The sequence below is a fragment of the Pristis pectinata genome, chromosome 7 (assembly GCF_009764475.1).
Source record: "Pristis pectinata isolate sPriPec2 chromosome 7, sPriPec2.1.pri, whole genome shotgun sequence".
Classification (NCBI taxonomy): Eukaryota; Metazoa; Chordata; class Chondrichthyes; order Rhinopristiformes; family Pristidae; genus Pristis; species Pristis pectinata.
This window is the reverse complement of record NC_067411.1, coordinates 11143779-11162678: the sequence shown is the minus strand read 5'-3', so window position 1 is coordinate 11162678 and position 18900 is coordinate 11143779. Positions and strand designations below refer to the sequence as shown.

The 18900-nt window shown below is 40.2% G+C and overlaps 1 protein-coding gene across 2 annotated transcripts in view; it reads right to left on the bottom strand.

Annotated features, from left to right (window-relative positions):
• galnt7 (UDP-N-acetyl-alpha-D-galactosamine: polypeptide N-acetylgalactosaminyltransferase 7) overlaps positions 1-18900 on the bottom strand; it is a 90312-nt gene that overhangs the window by 14487 nt on the left and 56925 nt on the right. Inside the window, exons 3-6 of one of the 2 annotated variants that reach the window (XM_052019320.1) lie at positions 14225-14391; positions 11422-11552; positions 9267-9346; positions 2178-2360 (exon numbers count right to left, since the gene is read on the bottom strand). In XM_052019320.1, the coding sequence (XP_051875280.1) occupies positions 2178-2360; positions 9267-9346; positions 11422-11552; positions 14225-14391 (561 nt within the window). Of the gene's footprint in view, positions 1-2177; positions 2361-2535; positions 2719-9266; positions 9347-11421; positions 11553-14224; positions 14392-18900 lie in introns of both variants that reach the window. The other variant, XM_052019319.1, reaches the window with a different exon arrangement.

Here is an 18900-nt window from a genome sequence, read left to right as displayed (position 1 = left end):
AAGTTTGTTCAACTGCTCCTTATAGTCAATACTCTCCAATCCAGGCCACATCCTGGTGAACCTCTTCTGCATCCTCTCCAACCCTCTACATCCTGTAATGTGGAGACCAGAACTGCACACAATACCCCAAATGTGGCTTACCCAATGTTTTATATGGCTGCAACACGGCTTCCCAACTATTTTTTTACTCAATGCCCTGACTGAAGGAAAGCATGCCATAGGCTTTCTTTACCATTTGTGTTGCTACTTTCAGGGAGCTATGGACATGTACCTCAAGATCCCTCTGTACATCAATGCTCCTAAGGGTCCTGCCATTTATTGTACACTTTCCTCTTACATTTGACCTCCCAAAATGTGACAACTTACACTTGGCTGGATTAAAACTCATCTGCCATTTCTCTACTCAAATTTCCAACTGATCTATATTCTGTTGTATGCTCTGACAACCTTCATTACCTGCAATTCCACCAGTTTTTTGTGTCATCTGTAAACCTGCTAATTAGACCACCTACATTTCTGCCCAAATCATTTATATTACAAACAACAGAGGTCTCAGCACTGAGCCTTTTGCAACACCGCTGGTTACTGACTTAATAGGTTGGATTCAACATTGACTTAGTTATATAAGTCAGAGGGTGGTAGTGGAGGGCTGTTATTCTGACTAATCTGAATTAGTCTATCATGAGGGACCTTCTTGAAATCTTTACTAAAGTCTACTACCCTACCCTCATTCTACCCTCAGTAGAATCAGCCTGATGATGCAGGCACATGGAGGTCAGGCTGGGTAAAGACAGCAGATTTCCTTACTGAAAAGGACTTTAATGAAAAGATGGGTTTTTTTTTTACAATGATCTAGTGGCACCTTGCTCATGATTGCTGATACTAACTTTTTGTCCTAGATTTATTTAATTAATTGTTAAATAACAGAAAAAAATATATTTATTATTTAAATTCCTGTTGTCATGTTTTAGTCCAGTAATATAATCAACATAGCACCCCAGTATTTCAGTATCTAACCACTAATATTATAGCTGCTCACTTTTATTGATTTTCTAATCCATTGTCATTATTCACAATGGTTTTCAGAGAAAAATTATGGCTTATTTTTATGGTAAATGAATGCTCTTGTACTAGATCCACTTTTGCACAGTATTTGATGGAACCAGTTTCGGTGTGGGAACTCGGTGACTTCTCAGAATGGGTTAAAGTTGTACTCTTAGCTCAAGTGCTTTGTGTAATTTTACACCAGTGTAATTCAAACTGATTTTCCACCTGATTTCTTCTCAGGTTTTAGCAACAGAGAAATAATAGAAGCCCTTTGTTTACTCACCTAAATGCACTCACTCATGTGTACGTATAATAGGAGTGGCTTAAACCCATATAGGATGCCAAGATTTGATGTGTGTGAAGAAAAATACGTGGCAGTGTGGCCAAGGACGCTGTAAAGTACTATATTTATGGAGGTAAAACTGCACTCAGTGGATTATGCAAATAATATTTAAACTCTTCTCTTCTGAAACCCATCCTCTCGTCAGACTTTTATCTCTGCACAAGTCAAAGGAGGGATTAATCCTCGTTCTGTTTTTTTTTAGTGCAAAGAATGCAATATCTCGATGTACTTATGTGTGGAATGATCTGCCTGGATGGCACGCAAACAAAAGCTTTTCATTGTATCTTCGTACATGTGACAATAATAAACCAATATACTAAATATATTCCATGCAATACTATTTTCCCTGGTTGCATTTTTGGGAAAGGTTAATGTTATTGCATTACTAGTGTGGGCTTAGTATTCTCCCATTGCAATGAATACCAGCACAGAGCACAAATAGTGGTTGCATATCTGACTACATGACATACTAAACTGGAACTTCTGGTTTGTAGTACTTTGGGATGGTCTCCACACACAATTTGACAAAGAACTACTGGTCGATCCTTACTTGGTGACGAGCCCTTATAGAACTTAAATCAATTAAACGTTTAAGAACATATAACGTGTGGATACGTTCTCACATTTAAAACTAGAAATATTTCGGCAATATGTAAGTGCAGCATTTTCAGGTAAAGAAGAAATACCCAACACATGAAACAGGAACAGAAATGCATGGACATTAGCTGGATACAGAACCAGAGTGCGGATTTTTATAAGTGGCAATTATCAAAGTTCTAATGATTACCAATATGGTTCAGTTTTATGTTTTCTCCTTTCCTTCTCTCGCTTGGAGAGGGGGACACGCTTCCACAGCATGCTCCAGTCCCATGCTCCTCTAGCAAAACCATCTTCATCACCACCCCCTTGTGGCGATATCGCGTAAGTATTTCCGTTTATGGCATCTATAAGTGGCACAGTACATGAGGTTCTGCAGCATTGGCAATATCGTTGGTAGAGGCGGAAAGGGTGGGTGCAAGGATCCATGCGTCAACATATTATTGGAATTAAAGTGGGATGCAGCCGGTTACATGGGAGAAATGGAGAGATCATAGGTCTTAGAGATGTAATGGAAATCAGCAATAAATAAATTCAACTGCAATTACCGATAAGGCTCAGTTTTATGTATTCTTCTGGCCTTTTCACGACTGTTCAATGGTACACGCTTCCACAGTAAGCTCCAATCCCAGGCCCCTCTGGCAAAACCATCCTCATCCCCACCTTGCTGTGGTTCAATGGTAAAGTCATTGCCATCTATGTAATCTATAAGGGGAACTGTACATGTAGTTCTGAAACAAATATTCAAGAACACAGTATATACCAAAGATAGATAAACCAAGCTGGACCTTCATATTTAAATATTGAACATCTAACAGAGTTGAAGTAAACTGAACTACAGCTGGCATTTACTGGGCAAAAAACACAGTTTTACCTCATCACGTCATGGAACCAGTGGCATGCTTTTAGTAGCATAAGTTGTCAGCCATAGCTTGGTTATGCCTCCAAGTCAGTGGGTTCCCAGCAGAAGTCTCACTCCAGAGGCAAAAGTCTAAGCTAACACTCCAGTACAGTAGAGGCACAAGAGACTGCAGATGCCATGATCTGGAGCAATAAACAAACTGCTGGAGGAACTCAGCAGGTCAGGCAGCATGAGGGATGGTTGACGTTCGGATCGAAAACCTGCAGCAGGATATCGACCTGAAATATTGACCACTCTGCTGCCTCCACAGATGCTGCCTGACCCGCTGAGTTCCTCCAGCAGTTTGTTTTGTTAGCAGAGGTACAAGAGATGGCAGCTGCTAGAATCTGCAGCAACAGTCTGCTGGAGGAACTCAGTGGGTCAAGCAGCAACTGTGGGGGGAAAGGAATGGTCAGTGTTTTGGGTCAAAACTCTGCATCAGGTTTTTTACTCCAGCACAGTACTTGGGGAGTGCTACATTATCAGAGAGGCTGTCTTTCAAATGAGTTATTAAATCAAGGCTCTGTATGTTCTCATGGTTATCCAAGATTTATTTTCCAACTAACATCACTAAAGCAAAACATCTAGTCAATATCATTTACTTATTTTGACAAAGGAGGTCATTTGGTCCACTGGGTTCATCCAGCTCTCAGTACAACAATCCCATCAGTCCCATTACCCTCTTATTTCCCTTTACCCCAGCAACTCTTTCTCCCACATGCCCACCAACTCCATCCTTTTGTCACTCACATACATTAGGGACAATTTACATTAACAAATTAACCCTCCAGCACTGCTTTGCCATGTGGGAGGCAACGGGAGCAACTGGAGAAAATGCATTTGGACACAGGGAGAATGTGGAAACTGCATTCAGACGGCACCCAACTTCGGGATTGACCTGTGTTAATTGGAGTTGTGAGGCAGCATCACCAACTGCAGTGTCCCAGTGCAGCTTTTCTGTTTGTGTGGGCTTAATGTGTGCCAGCTACGTGCTGCATTTCTTATGTCATGCATTTTGTAAAGTTTTAAATTCACCATGAAGTGCTTTGGGACATCCTGAAAGGGACGTAAAAGGTGCTACATAAATGCATGTGCTTTTACAAGTGCTCTGTGTGAAGTCAGTCAGATTACTTTATGTGACAATGTTCAAGGGCAGCAATTTTACTTGTAATTCAAAAGGGATGGTTCTGGCACCTCAGGTGAGATAAGTTAATTCTGAAAAGACCAGGAAATGTAACCTGTGCTCTCCAGATCTGCTTGGCTCGGTGATGCAGTTATTCATTAAGCCATTAGGGGCCCTACCCACCTATTGCCTGAACACCACATATCACCCACTACACATTAATATGGTTGTAAATAAGTTTATCTGTATAAAGGCTCTGTAACTCATGTGCCCTTTGAATTCTTTTTTGAAGTCTTTCATAGTAAGGTTTACCAAATTGCCCTTGAATTATATGGCTTGCTATTTTCCTTCTCTCTTAGCTAATTTAAGATTTAGAAAGGGACAAATTAATAAACAGACAAGTGCAAGGTGTCATATTGTGGGAGGTCAAATGCAAGAGGAAAGTATACAGTAAATGGCAGGACGTATAAGAGCACTGATGTACAGAGGGATCATAGGGTGCAAGTCCATAGCTTGCTGAAAGAGGCAACACAACTAAGGGTGGTAAAGACGACGTATGGCATGCTTGCCTTCATGGGTCAGGGCTTTGGCTGCAAAAATCAGGAAGTCATAGTGCAGTTAGGCCACATTTGGAGTATGGCGTGCTATTCTGGTCACCACACTACAGGAGGATGCAGAGGCTTTAGAGAGGGTGCAGAAGAGGTTCACCAGGATGTTGCCTGGATTGGAGAGTATTAAATACAAGGACACGTCAGATAAACTTTGATTGTTTTCTCAGACGGAGGCTGAGGAGCGACCTGATAGAAGTATATACAATTATGAGAGGCATAGATAGGGTATATAGTCAGTGTCTTTTTCCCAGGGTGGAAATGTCAAATACTAGAGGACATGGCTTTGGGTAAGAGGGGGAAAATTTCAAGGAGAGTTGAGGCAAGTTTTTTATATTCAGAGAGTGGTAGGTGCTTGGAATGCACTGTCAAGAGAGGTGATAGAAGCAGATATGATAGCGATGTTTAAGAAGCACTTAGACACATGATCATGCAGGAAACAGAGGGATACAGACCATGTGCAAGCACATCAGTTAGACTGGCATCATGGTTAGCACAGACATGGTTGGCTGAAGAGCCTGTCCCTGTGCTGTACTGTTTTATGCTCCAGTAAAGGAGTTAGTATGGATTTGGTAAGAGAAGGTAGAGTCTGACTGGCTTGACTCAGTTTTGTTTTTAAAGAAGGGACCACGACGACAGTGTTTGTAGCCCACAAGGTTTTATCAAGGTATTTGACGTGGCAGAATGTTCAAAAAAGTAAAAGAACATAGAACTCAAGAGGAAGTGGCAAGTCAGATTCAAGTATGACTGACTGATTGAAAGTAAAATGCAATGGTGGAATGGAGTTTACTGACAGAAAGAATGTTGTGGGGGAGAGTGGTGGCCAAGAGGGAGTGGATGGGGTGAGAATACAGGAAAGGAAGGAGGGGCCAAGTGGCAGAGTGCAAGAGAAAGGTGGGGTTGTAATAGGTAAGAACATCTGCAGCTCAGGTAGGGGGATATGTGTGTGTGAGAACAACTGCTTTGACACTGATATCTAAGTGAGATGACATGCGAGAGATGGCCAGCTCAACAAACAAGAGAAGATGGTGGCTTTATCATCTTTTGAAGGGAACTCCGTAAGAGGAAAACTATTGACACTGTGTGGGTTTCACTATTAAGATTGAGCCATTGTGTTCTCTCAGTAATTACCCCTGTGGAATAAGTGACCACCTCACAACCTCCCAATGAACAGGAGCTGCAAAATGTCCATGGTGTCTGGACTGCCCAGGAGTTGACCATAATTAGCACTTCTGAAGGAACACTTGACCTCTGTACCAGAAAAAAGGATTGGTTTGGTAAGAATAACCAAGATGTCCAAAAGCTAATTAATCACGAACTGAAGGTGCTTTTGAATTGGAAGCTTCATCATGCATCAGGAGGAAAGAACGGCTATAAAAGCTACACTGGCACAAATGGTGGGTAGAAAGCACAGTGGTCCCAAAAACTCACTAAGAAGCAGAACGTGCATGGATTCTTCAGTGTGACCAAGGCCATTGATGGCCTAAAACCCTAAGGATCCACTGCATTGAGAGCCAAGAATGGAGGTGACCTCATCAAGGACAGAGAGGGACTTCCTTTTCTTAGGCAGTCCCTTGGGGTCAAGCAAGTTATCCTTGACCCCAAGGGACTGCCTAAGAAAAGGAAGTGGGGCTTTGTAGGGCTCAATGTTAGGTCCATTTCATGGTATACATCAATAGCTTAAGCAAATATAGGATACATGAAGTTTGTAGATGATACTAAAACTTGTCCTATTTTTGAAATGGAGATAGATAGCTACAATGGCACAGTATTGAGCTGCCTCCTCACAGCTCCAGTGACCCCTGATTCAATCTTGACCTCCTGTGCTATTAGTTTATAGTTTGCATGTACTCCGTGATCATGTGGGTTTCCTCTCACATCCCAAAGACATGCAGTTTCATAAATTCATTGCCTACTATAAGTTGCCCCTAGTGTGCAGGTGAGTGGTAGAATTTAGGGTAAATTGATGGGATGGTGGGAGAGTACAATGGGATTAGTGTAGGATTAGTATAAGTGGGCATTTGATGGTTGGTGTGGATTCAGTGAGCTTTATGACTATGAACTTTCTATGGTCCAACTGTACATTGCATGCAGACACAAGGTTAAACTGAAGAAGCTTGGGATGTTCTTCTTGGAGCAAAGAAGCTTGAGAGGAGAATTGAAAGAGATATCTAAATTCTTAACTAGTACAGGGAAATAGAGGATAAACTATACCTTTTAGCAGATGGGGAGAAACAGATTAAAGTTATAGATACAGGGAACTGTGAGAATAAATCTTTTTTATGCAGAGAAGTGATTATACATGGAGGGAATTAGTTTAGCACTTGGGGCTACAGGCAAGACCTAGAAATGGGACTGACTGAATTGTTTGACACAGAGTTAGCGTGGATTTGAAAAGTGGAATGTCCTCCTGTGGTTCTATGATTCAAGATAAAATGGCATTTTCTAAGCAAGCTAGCTACTGCTTTGGATAACCAGAGATAACCAGAAAGTAATCGACACTTCAGTCATCATGCATTGATGACGTATCCATAACAAGTGCGGTCACAACATTCTAATCACTCAGGAGAATTTGTTGGCACAATTAGCATATGCATGTGTTTACCATTCAAACTGAAATGCATTGAGAAGTTGTAGCTGCTAATCACTCGAGCGTTTTTGTGCAAAACTAAATTAAATATATTTTTAAATGATACTCTTGGGATATCAGTGTCATTAGTAAGGTCAGCATTTATTGGCTGTTCCCAACTGCCCTTGAGAAGATGGTGGTCCACCAACTTCGTGAACCATTGCAGTCTTTGGGCTGCTATCAATTGCCGAGCTCCTGGACCTTAACTCAGCAAATGTAATTTAAGTACCCACGAATATGTCACTTACTGTGAAATGTTCTGTCAATGGCAATTTAAAATCTCTTTTACATGCTTCTCAAGCTGTGCTGGAATGAACAGCATCACACGTGGTTTTAATGGCTTCTCCCATAATAATATATTATTCCACACATTGAAAAACAGTGGCAAAAGTGAACATTTCAGCTATTGGACGGGGTGTCATTCTAGTGGCTGGTTTATCCTGGATGATTTTGAGGTTCTTAACTCTTATTGAAGTTGCACTCATCCAGGCAAGTGAAAATATCCCATCACATTCCTAACTAATGCCTTGTAGATACTAGAAAACATTTGGCAAGTCAGAAGGTAAGTACTCTTTGGAGACACAAGAAAAGACTACAGATGCTGGAAATCTACAGCAACACACAAAAAATGTTCGAGGAACTCAGCAGGTCAGGTAGCATCTATGAGGGAAACGAACAGTCAACTTTTCAGGCTGAGACTTTCATCTCGGCCCAAAACGTCGACTGTTCATTTCCCTCCATAGATGCTGCTTGACCTGCTGAGTTCGTCCAGCACTTTTTGTGTGTCAGCAAGTACTCTTTGTAGTCTCTGAGCTGTTCTTTAGCCTACTACTTACGTAGCTGGTGTGATTAAGTTTCTGATTATTGTTGAGCACCAAGATGCTGCTGGTGGGAAATGGTAATCACACCAGATGTCAAAAGGAGCCAGTTAGATTTTCTCTTGTTAAAGATGGTCCTTTCCTGATTATACAAGAGCCTACTAAGGCTCTGAATTGGTGCAAGGATAAGCACAACAATCCAACAAGGAAGCAAATACTGGAAGCTGTATAGATGTCATCACATCATAAACATCTCAGTAATACAAGTTACACTGAACTTCTTTAAATTCTATGTATGTAAAACATAGAAGCCATTTTGTGCATGGCTGTTTTCTCAGATACAGCATTGGTACAAACAGCAAGGTGGTTCTTCTAAAGTGTTGAAGTTGAAGGAATAAAGATATCCAGGCCATGGAAGAATTTTCAACTTTTTTTTAAATCCCCCAAAGCATCACAGAATCTTCAGTGCTGCTTTTCTTTCCTTTCACTTTTCCGATGTTCTCAAAGATTCTTGCCTTTGCACTACAGAACTCCCAGCGTTGGTGCTGATCTACGACCCTCTAAAAAATATGTTTATCCTTTTCATATACTTTTCCACCATCTACAAGGCACAAGTCAGAAGCATGATGGGATACTCTCCACTTCCCTGGTTCAGTGAAGGTCCAACAGCAAAGCTCAATACAATCCTGGGCAGAGGAGCCTCCTAGATTTTTACCCCATAAACAAGCCTGAACATTCATTCCCTCCTCTACTGGAGCATCGTGACTGCAGTGCATGCATTCTACAATCTCTACCACTAAGCATGAGGGCAGTAGGTACATGGGGACACCACCACCCGCAGGATCCACTTCAACAATTTATCAATATATCATTGTCATTGGATCTAAACCCTGGAACTCCTTACTCAATAGCACTGTGGGAACATCTTCACCAGAAGAGTTGCAGTGATTGAATAAGGTGGCGCATGACGCATTCTCAAAAGGCAGTTAGGAATGGACAATAAGTGTTGGCCTTTTCAGTAATGGCTGAAATCAGAAAATGAATAAATTAAAAATGATTGTCACAATTCATAAATGGAGATGGAATGGGAACATGTAATATCCCTTTTGAATAAATTACAATCCCAAATTATTTAACTTCTTCTAGTTATTGACTCCCTATTTTCTTGAACTACATTTGAAGCAAAACAGCTTGCCTTACCTGTCTGCAGTAATGGGGGCTATAAGTGGTGCATACCAGTTAGGTCCAACTTCACAATGAGCATCAAGATATATCAAAACCTGGTAATTTAAGGAATAAATGTTTTGTAACAGATGTTGCAACTGTGTAATGCCAGATCCTTGAGTGACATTAACACATTTTAGGGAACATGTCACTTATTAACAGTCAAACAATTCACATCAACAAGCTGGGAAGAAGATAAAAAGGAACCCACTAGTGTGCTTGAGAGTGCCTGGAAATATACAACAATAACAGTGAAACATTCCAGCCTGACCAGATTGGTGAACACCGAATGCGGTGGACTAGATTGGAAGGAGTGCAAGTGAATCGCTGCTTCACCTGGAAAGATTGTTTTAGCCCCTGGATGGTGGGAAGGGAAGAGGTGAATAGATAGGTGTTGCATCTTCTCCAGTTGCAGTGGGAAGATGCTGTGGGATGGGGAGAGGAGAGTGAGGACAGAAGAGTGGGCCAGGGAATCAGAAGTGAACAGTCCCTGCAAAATGCAGCAAGGGGAGGAGAGGGGAAGATGTGACTGGTGGTAGGATCAGGGAGGAGCTCACAGAAATTGCAAAGGAAATAAATGCCAGTTTGATTGCAAAAAAAATCAAGAGGGGAACTGAAAACTCAAATAAGAGAGGCAAAGAGAGCCTGTGAGAAAAGACTAGCAACCAATTTAAATGGTAATGCAAAAGGTAGGCATATAAATAGTACAAGGATAATACATGGAAGAGTGGGGCTTATTAAAGCCAAAAAGATGGGAACCTACACATCAACGCTGACGGCATTGTTAAGGTACTGAGTACTTTGCATCCGTCTTCACCAGGGAAGTGGGTGCTTCGAAAGTGATAGTGAAGGAGGAGATAGTTGAAACACTTGATATGTTAAAAATTGTTAGCATGATGGCAGTAGAAAAATTGGCTGAACTTACAAGTTTGTAAGTCACCATAATTTTGAGGGAAGCTCAGGAAGATATCACAGGGGCACTGACCATAATCTTTTAATGCTCTTTGGATATGGAAGTGGTGACCTGGTGGTGAATGTTACCCCTTCGTTTAAAAAATAGAGTAAGCATAAGCCCAGCAACTACAGGTCAATCATATAAATCATATAGTGACAAATAAACAGGCTTGTATTAACAGGCAGATACATCACTAGTGAAGTTTAACACAGAGTAAGACGAGATTCATTTCAGTAATCAAGAATGAGGAGAGACAATAAAAGATACCTGAAGGTATGAGTGCACAGGTCATTGAAAGGTGTCAGGATAGATTGAGAAAGTGGTTAATAAGGCATACATAATTCTGGCACTTATCAGTTGATGCACTGAGCATAAAAGCAGAGAAGCCATGCTAAACCTTTATAGAACATTAGTCCCACCTCACCTGGAGCATTGTGTTTAATCGTACTTCATTATAGGAAGGATGTCAAAGCTTTACAAGAGTAGTTCCTGTGATGAGGGACTACAGTTACAAAAATAAATTAGGGAAGCTGAGACTATAGAGAGGAGAAGGCTTGGGTGGGATCTGATAAAATTATATAAAATTATATAAAATTATAAGGGGTGTAGACTGAGTGGATATTAAGAGGTGTTCGCATTGGTGGAGATGGCACGGATTAGAAGTCACAAGTATGAAACAAAAGGAAAGAGAATTATCAGCGACATGGGGAAAATATCTTTAATGCAGTGTGTCGTTGGAATCTGGAATACACATTGTGGCCTTTGAAAGGGAATTGAATAAATATATGGTGAAAAAAGTTGCAAGGCTGCAGAGAAGAGGGCAATAGGTGGAACTAGTGAGTTACTCTGGTAGAAGGCCAGTGTGGACATGATGGTCCAAATGGCCTCCATCTGTGCTGTAACCATTCTATGACATTTAACAGTTAAACATTTGTGAAAAAGGATGGCAGATTTCATTTCCTAAAGAACATAAGTGAAACAGATGGGTTTTTATGACAATCCAACATTTTCATGCCTTTTATTCACTTATTTAATGAACTGAATTTAAATTGCCTAGCGCTCTACTAGGATTTGAACAAAAGTCTCTGCATCATTAGTCCAAGTTTTCAATTAATAGTCTAGAAACAGATATTTTTCCATTTTATACAGATTTTGAGTGAAGAAACCATACTCTACCTGTCCAAGTGTTGCTTTATGAGCACCAATACTTCTTGCTTGAATTAATCCTTCTCTTCTTTCATTTCGAAATACCTTGACTAATCCATTCCATTGTTTCAAATACTCCTCTAACCTTTCTTTTAAGTGTGCTGGAGACAAGGCAACAAAAAAAAACAGTAAATTGCCTGTAGCCCAGGATACTCCAAATAGAATTTGAAGTTAACGTCATACTTAAGAAACAGTCCGGAGTGCAGAGTTTGAAAGTCATGTGCAGCAGCATTTTTTTAAAACAATAGACTAAATGTAAAACCACATTAATAAATCTGTACATACAAAATGAAGACTGCCTCTCGAAGAGAGATTTATCCAGCTATTACTTTAACAGTGCTGAAGCTATTGGTAAGGATTTGGAAACATTCTGAAAGCAAGGAAGGTGGGAATACCCATGGAGGGAATTCAACCTGAAATGTTAATTTGGTTTCTTTCCCCACAATGCGGCCTGACTGCTAAGTATTTCCATCATTTTGTGTTCTTATCTAAAGAATAGGAGTTTAATTTCTACAATAATAACTACCAATGGTGGAATAGACAATTACAATATAACTGAAGTCTCCAAGTCACTAGTCTAGGTCTTCAGATAATAGTTTAGTAACGTAATCACAATCCTGCAATCAGATCACTGAGACACAAGACAGAGAGATCAGAGTGGAATGTGCCAGAGAACTGATGTGAGAAGCAATTGGAAGCTCAGGATCATCCTTGCAAACTGAATGGAGGGTGTTCTGCAAAGCAGTCACCTAATCTGTATTTGCTTCACTGTGACTCTATCAATGCATTGGCTAATCAATTCCTGTGATACAAATGGTTCCAAGCCATTGAAAAGATACAGGGATTAAGAGGCTGGTAATCAAAACATCTTGTGTTGACATGCATAATATAGAGATGCTTGTGTACAAAAATGGAGCAAAGAAAAATTAGCCTGGCAGAGAATGTGGGTAAAACATCTTGGCTCCAACGTGGGCACTTTACATTTTTATCTCTTTGCTGTGTTGCTGAGGGGTTTTACTCCATTATTTCCTTGTGAGTTGTAGATCACAGTTTTTAAAATGCAGAAATGGCTGCTGTGCACCAGATGATGTTCTTAGATGTGTGTCTGACACTGGGCAAACTTCAGATGTGCTAAGATGAATTAAATCTGGAAGTCCATGTGCCAATTTCCAGATGGTCGCTAATCGGCTCTGAAATGCATGCTAGTGTGATTTCATGTGCAGAAATCAGCATTTTTGTGCAAATTACACATAAAAAGATGTGAATGAATGGGTCCAATTTTAAGATAATTATGCCTTGAAGTTACTTAGTTTTATTCTTAATTTATGCCAAATTACATTTAGCAACTAATGCTTCTACTGTATTTTTTTTGAATCACTTTAGTAGGGTGAACTGACATTATAAGAATCTATCTGGTTACTATAACAGAGCTAAAGTTAATCAAGCTCACTAATTGACAACCACTAGTACACTGGACCTAATGGGATGGTACTGCTGGTGATCCAGGCGGTTTTAATAGAATTGAGGTAAATTAGCTAAAAGTTAACAAACAAAAAAATGATATCCTAGCTGCTCTGGGCTTGGGGCTGCCAGCAGTCCCATGAATAGTTTCAACTCAATGCTGTCATTTTTGTTTTCGCTTGTTACCAGTAAGCAGGCATCACTGGCACCGTTGTTCATCCCTAATTGCCCATGACTGCACATGTCAGGGTGACAGATTTCCTTCTCTGAAGGACTTTGGTGAATCAGATGGCTTTAACAACAACTTGGTAGTTTTGTGGCTACTGTTTTCAAGATTGCCTTTATTTAAATTGATTACCTGAATTTGGCAGTGGTGGGGTAGAAGTGGGTTTGGGGGGGGGGGGGGAGAGAGAAGGGGGTGGTCGAGTGGGAATGCTTATTTTACTAGTATGAATGAGGGGGCGAGGCTTTCATTCACAAGTGTTGGGAATCATTGGGAGTTCCTCAGTCAAATACTGCATTTCTTGCACATATTTCTACATATTCCATATAATAGTGCAGTTCCAAATCAAGTAGAAGCTTGCAAAATGATGCCCCCTTGTGGATTCCTGAAAAAAATACTTTTGTTTAACCTCTTACTAGAGAGAACAAATTCCAGGGTAGGCAATGGATTGTTGGTGGGAAATGCAAATGAGAGAATGAACAAAAGTGAGAAATCACATTACTTTATAGTTTCTTAGATTCTTGTATTTTCTTATGGTACAGATGGAGGCTATTCAGCTCAAAGTCAATGCCATCTCTCAAGGCATTTTCATCTGTCCCATTTGCTCACTTATTTTCCTGTACTGTAACCTATTCTCTTCTCACAGACCCAGCAATTTGCTACCCCCCCCCCACCCCAAACTCTCCTGCCAACCACCTACATGAGAGGCAGCTTAGAGTAGCCAATTACCCTCACAACCAAAATGTCTTTGGATGTGGAGGAAACCAAAGGTGTTATCCCTAGCAGCCTGGCCATTATTTATCCTGTAATCAACATGACTAAAACAGAGTGAGCTTGTTATGAGGATATTAGCTGTCATAGTTTCTAAACTGCGACACTATATTTAGAAAATCACTGACTGTTAAATGCTTATGGACATCTGGAGGTCAATAAAGACATGACGTAAATTTCATTTTTTCTCCATATTAATCTTTCAAGTTTAGAACATATGGCTAAAAAAAAGTCAGGCAAGTAGTTTATAAGCTTGAGAGAAAGACAGAGGTGTGATGTTCCTGGGTGAAATTTCAGTCCTTGGAAGGAGGTTCTTACCTTTGTTACTATAATCATCAATTAGAACTATTTCTGCTAGGTACTTTTTGGGTGTCCTCTTGATCACACTGTGGACAGTCCTCATAAGCGTTGACCATCCTTCATTATGGAAGACAATGATAACACTGGATGTCAGCAGACGCTCATCATAATGCCAATACTTGCATCTGGTGAGAAAAATATTTAAACTTAGCAAGTTCTACTTTTCAGCAACAATTACCAAGAGCACAAGACACAAAATACTGAAGCAGTTTGTTTATCAACCATTACCAATTGTGTGAGCTATATCCACCTTCCTCATTATTCACAGCTGGGGTCACATATGCAATTTTAAATTATAGAGGTGATATCCTGGTGTTGTACATGTTAGTGATCATCCCTGTGTTAGTGTTTCTGAGCATAGAGGACTAGAACAAACTGTTGCAGACTTCATACAACTCAAGTGAGGTCTATGATTTTCAATGAAACCTATATGCACACAAAAATGTGGCTCCATGTGATGCAATTTCTCAGCCACGATGCTTTGTAAAAATTAGTTTGAATACACTGCTGTTCATCACTTATATACACCTATTTGGACTTGGGGAACTAAGAGTACAATCTGAAAATTTACAGATGACACCAACATAGGACAGGGCATACATGGGATGAACATGGAAAAAGATACAAGCCCTTGTCCAGAAGCAGAAGGCAGGTGAAGTTTACTTCAGTGTAATGTAATGACCTGACCTGATCTGTGGCTTGGGGTGCAGCACAGATACTCCCACAAGTTGGCTCAACTTAAAATTTGTACGTACTTCTCGTTTCCATTCCACCTTTGAGGCCCCAGCACTGGATTGCAGTTTGTCGTCTTCTGACCCCACTCCATCCCACACTACGTGATTATATTCCCAACTCACTCCTATTCAGGTTCAGCTCCCAATCCCAACCACCTCCGAAGTAAAGCCTCAGCAATCTGTACTCCATACAACTTGCAATGTACATTTTCCAATGCAAGTCTGATTCTATTGCACATATTCTCTTGGACCTGGGTGCAAAAGAATATTCTTGCATTCCCCACTTCTTTACCCATGCAGTAGTCCTTCCAACATCTTGGTTTAATATATCTTCTCTACATCGGAGAGACCCCAACGCAGATTGGAGGACTGTGTCGAGCACATTTGCTCCATCCGCTGCAACAGCCAGGATCTCCCGGTGGCCAGCCATTTTAATTCCACTTCCCATTCTCACACTGACACGTCTGTCCACTGTCTCCTATACTGCCACATTGAGGCCAGACGCAGGTTGGAGGAGCAACACCTCATATTCCGTCTTGGTATTCTCCAACCTGATGTCATCAACATCGATTTCTCCAACTTCCGGTAACCACTCCCCTGTTTTCCTTCTCCCCCTCCGTTTTCCCTCATTCCTGTGGCCCCTTCACCTCTTCTCTCTCCACCCCCCCTCCCCCCACTGACCTCACGACTTGCCCACCTCCTTCCCTTTATTCCATGGTCTTCTGTCCTCTCCTATCAAATTCCTTCTTCTTCAGCCCTTTGCCTCTTTCACCTATCACCTCCCAGCTTTCCCCTCCCCCACCATGACCTGCCCTCCCCTACTTTTTTTTTATTCTGGCTTCTGCCCTCTTCCTTTCTAATCCTGATGAAGGGTCTCGACCCAAAACGTTGACTGTTTATTTCCCTCCATAGATGCTGCCTGACCTGCTGAGTTCCTCCAGCATTTTGTGTGCATTGCTTCAGATTTCCAGCACCTGCAGTTTCTCCTTTGTCTCTGTTAATATACCTTTTGATGCACAGATCAATTTCTAGTTAAATGGTTTCATAACATGAAAATTAAAATGTTCCATGTATTTTAGCTTTGTGCGAAGGGGGTGCTACGTTGTCTGAACATAGCTTCAGTGTAGGGTGAATTTAGAACAGAGTTATTAACCCTGAAACACTGAGGTGTTCTGAGAATGTGAAATACAGAATGGTGGATGCTAGATCTTTTGCACATTTTGATTTAACTAGTCACATCCCATAGTACAGAGAGCTATGTCTTACACAGATCAACATCTGGTCTACCTCATACAATTACATAAATCTTTCTTTTATCATTTACTGCACGATGACAGCCCTGATCTCACATCTGAAATTATTCAACAACATTCATTTTTCCATGGTTGGGAGTGGAAATTTAGCACAAGGTAGTCAGGTTAATTCCTTGAGGGAATACGCATCCTTGCCCCACATTTAAAATATTCAGAACTAGAGAACTGCACGTTTGTAATGACCCAAAAATATTCCAGCAAAATGGATCTGAAATTTGCTTGGATTATCTGCAAAAATACTTAAGTAAATTATATTATCAACTTTTCTCATGAATGGTTTTCAGAAATTTGATAAAAATCTCTGGTGTTTCTTGAAAAGGACTCATGAGTGAACAACTCATTTACTTTTTTTTAAACACCTAGATTTTGATCAGCCCACCCATCCCCACCTCCAACCTTATTTGACTTGCATAGAGTAATACTCATTGCTCATGGTCTTCAGGAGGCAAGATTTCAGCATCACTACTCCTTGCCATATTTTGAATTCCCCAGGGCCACAGCTGGTCACCAATGAGGATTAAAAGGTTTGTTTTTTCCTCTTCCCCCTGTCAACTCCATCACAGCTCCATCCTCACTTCTCCCCATTTCCTACTGGTAAATACTAAATACCAACTTCTACTTACTGAGGGGAAACCTCGAGGGAATCGTTTGGGAGGCAAACATGACCCAGAGAGAACAGAGGGACGTGGAAGTAATTAGAAAAACAATTATTTATGCGTTTTTTTTCTTGGTCGTGCTCCTAAAAAAAACATTTTTCTCATTTCTAACATTTGACAGCTGGCTATGTACATATTTTCAAGCACTGCTTCCTGCCAAACCCCAGCAAATAAATATCATAAAAGTTACGGTGTACCAACATAGAACCTTTTGATATATGCCGTACAATGAATACACATGGTGCGAGGTTAAAAAATGGTTGCAGAAAAGCAGCAACCTTTTAAAAAGGAAAATGCAGTCCCTGAATGGATGCTGTCTCAAGTGCTTGTTTAAACTAAAACATAAATGCTTAACAAAATTCAAATTTTGTACTAAAATATCTGCAAAAAAAATTACATTTCGGGCTACTGGGTCAAATTTCACGATCTAACGTTTCTAAATTCTATATGCCATCAAGAAAGATTGTTGGCAGGGATTCTGGGTACATAAAAGAAATGCTGGAATTCCCACATTATTTGCTTTATTTTGGTTTTTGAACATCAAATGAAGATACATTGCCTCTGGTCTCACCATTATTCTTGATTTGTGATAGGTAGGATGGCGCTTTCTTTCCATTAGGTAACTTCCATTAACTTCCTTGGTTTTACCCCTGTATCTAAGAGGCTAATATACATCATGGCAGAGAACAGAGAACTAAAGTATTTAAGAAATCATTAACAGTCTTGCAGAGACCAGCTTCTGAAAAACATGTGGTGGACTCCCTGTTGGACAAGATCCCAGACCAGTTAAAGAATCAAAGGCATGTTCAGCTGTTGGGACTGAACTGTGTAAAACCTTATCCCATTACCGGAAAGACAGATGTTATTTATTGAGGGATTGTAATATAATGGATACTTATTCAAGATTTAACTTCCTTTAATAAGACTGCTTGATTAAATTATTTGCCTTTAAAACAAGTAAAAACGTGGTGTAAAATATTTTCTTCAGCTATGCAAGTTAAATTAATGCTTCTGAGTCGTATTAATAAAATTAACTGGTAAATAAAATCTTAATCTTTGGTGCATCTAGTCAGTTTGCCAATCTTTTTATTAGTTTGTCTCTGTACTCAAAATTGATTAATTGTGTACAATTCTCTTTTCCTTGTACACTGCACCTAATTCAAGGGTGAATTTCTGCTTTTCACTTGTTTTATTGGATTACATAACATATGCAGAAAATGACAAGACAAATCAAGGAGGTAATAAAAAGCCAGAAGTTGCACGCTACAATAGTCTTTTGTCTCTTTGATACCAGAATGGACATGAAAAGATATACTTTATTTAAAACATTTCTTTGCCAACACACTCAATCAGCATTATGAACATTAATCATAACTGGACGCATCGGATGCATTAAAACCCTAGGTTGGCTTATGTGTAGATACTATTCAGCACAGTTCTCATCACATAATCCCTTCAAACTGAAATTAATTTACTTCGTTTTTCTTTTGTGTTCAGCAGACTTGGTAGCATACAAGTACCACACAAAGAGCAAGTTCTCTCAGAGTAAGGTTGGGCAGTAATTGCACATAATAAAATTTGCATGAGGCCTCATTTAACAACACTAGTAGTAACGTTTTAAAAGCAGCGGCACAGCTAGCTTTTGAACCTAGCAAGAGGGAGGTGAAATAAAGAGCTTTCATAATCAGTTGTCCTTTAGAATAATTTAACAAACAATGATAGAATCAATCGCCTGCATATTCTAGTGTACCTTAAAGAGTGCACTCAAATGGCATGGATCAGATGGGACAACATCATTTTGGCATTTCTTTCACTCGAAGTTATAATAAATTGGCGGTTGCATGCTTTTATCCTCCTTTTCCAAAACTGGGCTGGAATTTGGCCAGAAGCCCATTAGTTTTTTTTGGCTGTGCAAAAGCAGAAGAAAGATC